The sequence below is a fragment of the Symphodus melops genome (assembly GCF_947650265.1).
Source record: "Symphodus melops genome assembly, chromosome: 1".
Taxonomy (NCBI): domain Eukaryota; kingdom Metazoa; phylum Chordata; class Actinopteri; order Labriformes; family Labridae; genus Symphodus; species Symphodus melops.
This window is the reverse complement of record NC_136691.1, coordinates 24,910,843-24,916,399: the sequence shown is the minus strand read 5'-3', so window position 1 is coordinate 24,916,399 and position 5,557 is coordinate 24,910,843. Positions and strand designations below refer to the sequence as shown.

Sequence of the window (5,557 nt, the reverse complement as noted above, 5' to 3'; positions counted from 1 at the left end):
TTATTGTTTTCACACAGCCGCTAAACAAATTTCTCCTCGAGGACAATAAAGTACAAGTCATGATGAATACGAAGAGCTCTTTATTATCTGCAGTGTTCTGGTGAAACTCAGTGAACACAACATAAGCACAGCATCAACATTTCAGATACCACAAGAGAGCTTTGTCTCCTCTTTACCTCCTTCACTCACATCTCAGGTGGAAGGAAACAAGGAAAGGAAGCAAAATCAGAAGAGACTGAGAAGATTGAATAGTTTAATTCAGAGACAGAACATAGGAACAGACATTTTCATTCACAGAATCCAGCTGTTGATCAAAGTGTAATATTTCAGAATAACGTCCATTCAGGTGTTCTTCTCCTTCCATTCTGATTCCCCGCTCTGCTCCTCACTTCTCACACCTGCAGCCGGTACAGGTAACAGAGGCAGTCCACCGTATCTGGTCGGGTTATACGGTCTCTGCTGAGCCGAGATGGGAGATGAGAATTGCTTCCTGCGATGTCTGCTCTGCTTACACAGCAGGTAGATCATCTCCACCACGTTCAGCAGCACCGACACGCCCGACACCGCCAACATGAAGATGATGAAGACCGTCTTCTCTGTGGGACGGGAGACGTAACACTGGGCCCCGGAGAAGTGTGCACAGGGCGGAGACAGGGTGCAGTGGAAGAAGGAGACCATGAAGACTGAGCCGAAGATGTAGAACTGAGCCACGGTGAAGCCCACCTCCAGCAGCACCTTGAAGATCAGCTGTGTCATGTAGGTGCAGAAGAGGACGCCTTGAATCTTCACCTTCCCCCTGTCGTCCGTGTACCTGGTCTTCATTGGCACACCTCCATCTAATCCAGAAAAAAAAACATATCAAGGAGGGACGCCACAACTATCTGACTCAAGGAGTCTGAGAACCATAAACTGCTTTTCTGAGCTTATCAGACGGCCTTCACAAAGACTCTACAGACGCTCTAAAATACGATTAAGATAAGATGATCCCCAAGAGGAAATCCAACTGTTACATTCCCCTGCTGCTCCAGACTCAAAGCGGCCTGAGCATGGTTCTCAAGGATTAACTTCAACTCTGAACATTAGTCTAAAGAAGGTTTTTAACTGTTGAACACGTTTCACAGCAGTGATTGAGTCACCTGTGGGGTTTCTCAGCTGCTGCTCCACCATCATCCTCTTCTTCTCTCTGTGGATGACATGCAAGGCGTGGCCCAGGTACACCAAAGTGGGCGTGGTCACAAATGTGATCTGCAGCACCCAGTAGTGGACGTAGGAGACGGGGAACATCCAGTTGTAGCAGGCGTGTGCGCAGCCAGGTTCTTGGCTGTCACAGTAGAACTCGGACACCTCGTCGCCCCACACTTTGTCTGCAGCCGCTCCCAGGACGAAGATCCTGAAGAGAAAGAGGACGCTCATCCAGATCTTCCCCACCACCGTGGAGTGAGACTGCACCTTGTCGAGCAGGGCAGACAGGTAGGACCAGTCCCCCATGACTGCAAACCAGCATCTGAGGGACAGAACCCTGTTAATATCCCTTCATAAATGAATGACAGAGAAGAGTTGTTTCCATCTTAATGTTTTTGACCTTTTGTTTTCTACATTCAACAGAAGCGCGGTCATCATGCAACGCTTGATTTCATATTGTTTCAACATAAACAACATTATTGTAATGAACTTAAACATTACACTGAGGAGGAGAGAAGTCTGAGAGCTTGAATTTCTTGAATCCTGTTTTAAATCTCTGAGATGACTTTTTAAATATGGTTTGGTTTTGTTTCTGTATTTAATCTTGTTTTAGTTTTCATTCTTTCCCTCGTGTTCTGTGTATGTGTGATTCCTAGTGTGGTTTACTTTAGTCCTTGGTGTGTTTCCCTGTATCCTTGTGTCATTCTCTGTTGTCTGTAGGCTTGTTTTCCTGTTGCTTGTGTTTTCAGGTTCTTAGTTTGGTGTTTAATGTTTCCTAGTCTTGTTTTAAGTGTTTCCTGTTTTATTTTGTAATATCTGGTTTTAGTTCATGTCTTTTCATTGTCAGGTTTTACTTTCTACATGTCCTCAGTGTTCTGGTCTTGTGTTCTTTGTTCCTTGTGTTTCCCTCCTGTATTGATGACCCTGATTGTCCTCACCTGTCTGATTGTCCTCACCTGTGTCTGATTGTCCTCACCTGTCTGATTGTCCTCACCTGTGTCTGATTACCCCCCAGGTCTATTTAGTCTCTGTGTGTTCTTACCCTCTTGTCGGATCATTGTCTTTTGTTCCCTGTTAGTGTGGTCGTGTATTCTGAGCCTGTCGTTTTCATCTCCCTGGATTTTCTTTGTGTTTCTCCTCGTGATTTTTGGACGTTTTGGATTTAGTTTGGAGTAAGTTTTTGTTTAAATAAATCTTGTTTTCTCCAAGTGGGTCCTCCTTCCCTGTTTCCCACCTCTGCCCGTGACAAAGCGTCTGTTCAATAACTCAATGGGATTAGAGAAAACCTGTTAGATTCTGGGTGAGAGTGAAGAACACTGATCTTCATTTATCGTCTTTAAACAAAAACTTTGACATAATCCTTGATGACAGCAGTGATATAAACAGACGATCAGACTCATCGATTGACTGATTTATTTATATTAAGAATCATATTCAACTGTCTTTATGAGGATTTGAATGGAGGTGCATTTAAGCTAGAGGTCGTCTGATCCAACAGCAATCTTCCTTTGTCTTTTAGCAGAATTTTTCTTGTCAGATATTCAAACTAAAAGCTGAAACTCATTTTACCACAAAGTGTGTAGGCACTGTGAAGGTGTGCCTCTTTAAAATAGGCAGATGCTCAACTACAAGAATAATAATCACAAGCCTCTGAATGTTAAACTGGTTTTTAAGAGAAACTTATTTGAAAAACAGGATAAGCTAGAGATCATTGAAAAGGCCTCATATCAAGAAGATATATCATCTTTTATATAAGATTAACTTGACAACCTGTAATAAGTTCTACTTTAAGCCTTCACAATTCAGTTTTCATTACATTAATAAATGCATGTTTTACACTAATTCAGATATTAAGGCTTTAATGTTATTAATGTTTTTACAGATTGATGACAAGTCAGTAAATATAATTTCTGCATCTTGCTGAAATACAAATAACACAAAAATGAATCTTTCTTTTTCTGAGAGATTAAAAAAAAGTCTGGCATTTTCTACTTTTTGAAAATAACACATTTCAGTTAAATACAGTATTTGTTACTGTTAAAGGACACATTGTGCTCTATAGGACAGGCTGGATGTTATATACGACAGGATGAACACAAGATACAACAACACAGGAGAGGAGCTGAGGTCTGTACTAAGAAGTGAGTTTAACATATCCAGGGTGTCTTTTCTCTTTATTAGAGATGGTGCTGAACAGTCACATGAAGCTGCTTATCAACCTGATAAATCAACCCAGAGTTTCAGAGAGCGCGTTCTCATGAAAGGGCGGAGTTATCTTTATCTAACCTATCACAATCATTTGTCTGCTGTCAGCAGATCGTCATGTCTAACAAACTTTATTAATAATATGAAGATGTTTAAGACAAACAGGCTCCAAAGACTAAAGTTACACAGCTGCAGCAACTAATACAGGAAGGACAAAAAATGAAAATGAGCGAGTATTAACATGCAGTTTATTATATTTGTTTTATTGTTAGAATAAGTCCTGTTTGTTCTCTGAGCTGAACGTGATGATCGGACTCTTTAAAGTGGAGAGGAGGACAGATTGAGAAGTTCAGCTGCAGCTCTGAGCATCACAAACAGAGCGGCATGGAGACATTAAACACTTAATCCACTTATTTACCACTGAACATTATTATGAAAGCACAACTCAAAGCCAGAAGAACATATCAGTAAACAATAATCATGAACTTAACAGACTATAGTTTAATGTTAAATCATGCAGGACTCATGAAGTGTCCTCCCCTCCTCTCCATCAACTCCAGGAGCTCCACGATCTAAAGATCTGATTGGTCAGTGGGCGGAGCTTATCACAGGTTGATCTCTTATCTCTATCATAACCTTCGTGCAACATCAGTTACCATGGTGATATATCCAGGTAACAAGTGAACAACCCTCGTAGGACTGAAAACCCAGAGTTAACCCTGAAGTGACCTCGCTGACCTGCTTCGTAGTCCAGACCCAAGAACAGAGAATAACAACACAAGATACTTAAGATGCAAATAAGGTGCCAATGATTATAAAAAAAATATTAAAATAGAGCATAGTTTTTGTTTTTTTTATTCGAGGGACATTTATCCATGTCAGGGCTCAGCCCCCAATCTCCTCAAACTCTAGAAACGCCCCTGCTCCAGATCCCTCTGTAGGATCCTTCCCGTCATGTTGTCACCAGTCTGAGGCCTTTCACCGTTCATACGCAAACTGTATTTTAGGTTTGAATGAAAACACAACTTTAGTAAAAATGCTTCCAGGGTGATGCTGTTCAAAAACCCAATCGAAGGTGTTTGTGTGTGGACGGAGAGAAAAGAGTTTTGTCATTGTAACTTCACACTCTCCTCCGTTTGTTCAGTCAACATCTCCACTGGTTTATGTTGTTTTCTCAGGACAATGTGTTCTGACTCAGAAATGACTTACATCAACTCTTTCTCACAGAGATAAAGTATGAAAAGCTTTCATCTTCACTTCAGTCCAAAATAAAAGTCCTCTTATTTTGGTATTTAGTGGACTTCACAGAAACAGTCAACATGTACAGTTACACGACAGCAAAGAAATGAAACACACAGAAAGGACTCACCTGTCAGGATTCACTCTGTGTTTGAGCTGCTCACAGCAGATCCAGAAACCAGGAAGAGCCTTAAATACACACACACACACACACACACACACTCATCAGCTTCTCCTTTCACACTCTCTCACACACACACACACACACACACACACACACACACACACACACACACACACACACACACACACACACACACACACAATCTCCTCAGCTTCTCCTTTCACACACACAGACACTCGTGATAATTCTGATGACTCTGGTGAAAATGTTTCGTCACACACTGTTCCTGTAAAGAAGCTCCACCTCACATGTTTCCATCCCATGGTCAATCATATTTAACTCCCTGTTTGACGGACAGACATGTCACACACTCCCTGTGTGTGTGTGTGTGTGTGTGTGTGTGTGTGTGTGTGTGTGTGTGTGTGTGTGTGACACACCCTGTCTGAGAAATGAGTGCGTGTGAGAGTTTTAAAAGGAAGAGGACAGATGTGTCAGAGAGGAGTCAAATGTATTTGGACAGTATGACTTTGAGAAGGTGGAACATGGTATAGGCTGATGATGGCGTCACAGTAATGCAGAAAGCTAGAAAGACAATTGAGCAGTGGGCGAACTTAACAAAGAATGACTTTCTCTAAAGTTACTCAAGAAAGCAGGAGAACAGACTTTCCGTGCACATGTGAAGTGTTTTATTTTGTCTCCTCGTGTGTCGTTATCCCCTGACTGTCTGTGCTTTCTGTGTCCTTTCTCTTGTTGCCACTTGTTTTTCTGTTTTACCTTCCACTGTTTGACTCTTCCTGCTTTTAACTG

General features: G+C 41.7%; 1 protein-coding gene across 1 annotated transcript; it reads right to left on the bottom strand.

The window, feature by feature from the left end:
- Positions 1-225: 225 nt before the first annotated feature.
- Positions 226-4,810, bottom strand: LOC306821337 (gap junction Cx32.2 protein-like). Its single transcript, XM_079339697.1, has 3 exons — positions 4,757-4,810; positions 1,137-1,504; positions 226-836 (listed from the first exon to the last, which is right to left on the bottom strand). The coding sequence occupies exons 2-3, from the start codon at positions 1,486-1,488 to the stop codon at positions 343-345; spliced, it is 846 nt and encodes a 281-aa protein (XP_079195823.1). The 5' UTR covers positions 1,489-1,504; positions 4,757-4,810; the 3' UTR covers positions 226-342.
- Between the last annotated feature and the right edge of the window lie 747 nt (positions 4,811-5,557).

Bases quoted from the DNA above. Each gene is read 5' to 3' on its own strand.
- LOC306821337 (XM_079339697.1), bottom strand. From the start codon at position 1,488: ATGGGGGACTGGTCCTACCTGTCTGCCCTGCTCGACAAGGTGCAGTCT. The intron at 837-1,136 runs GTGACTCAATCA...TTTCTGGATTAG, and splicing joins GCAGCTGAGAAACCCCACAG to ATGGAGGTGTGCCAATGAAG.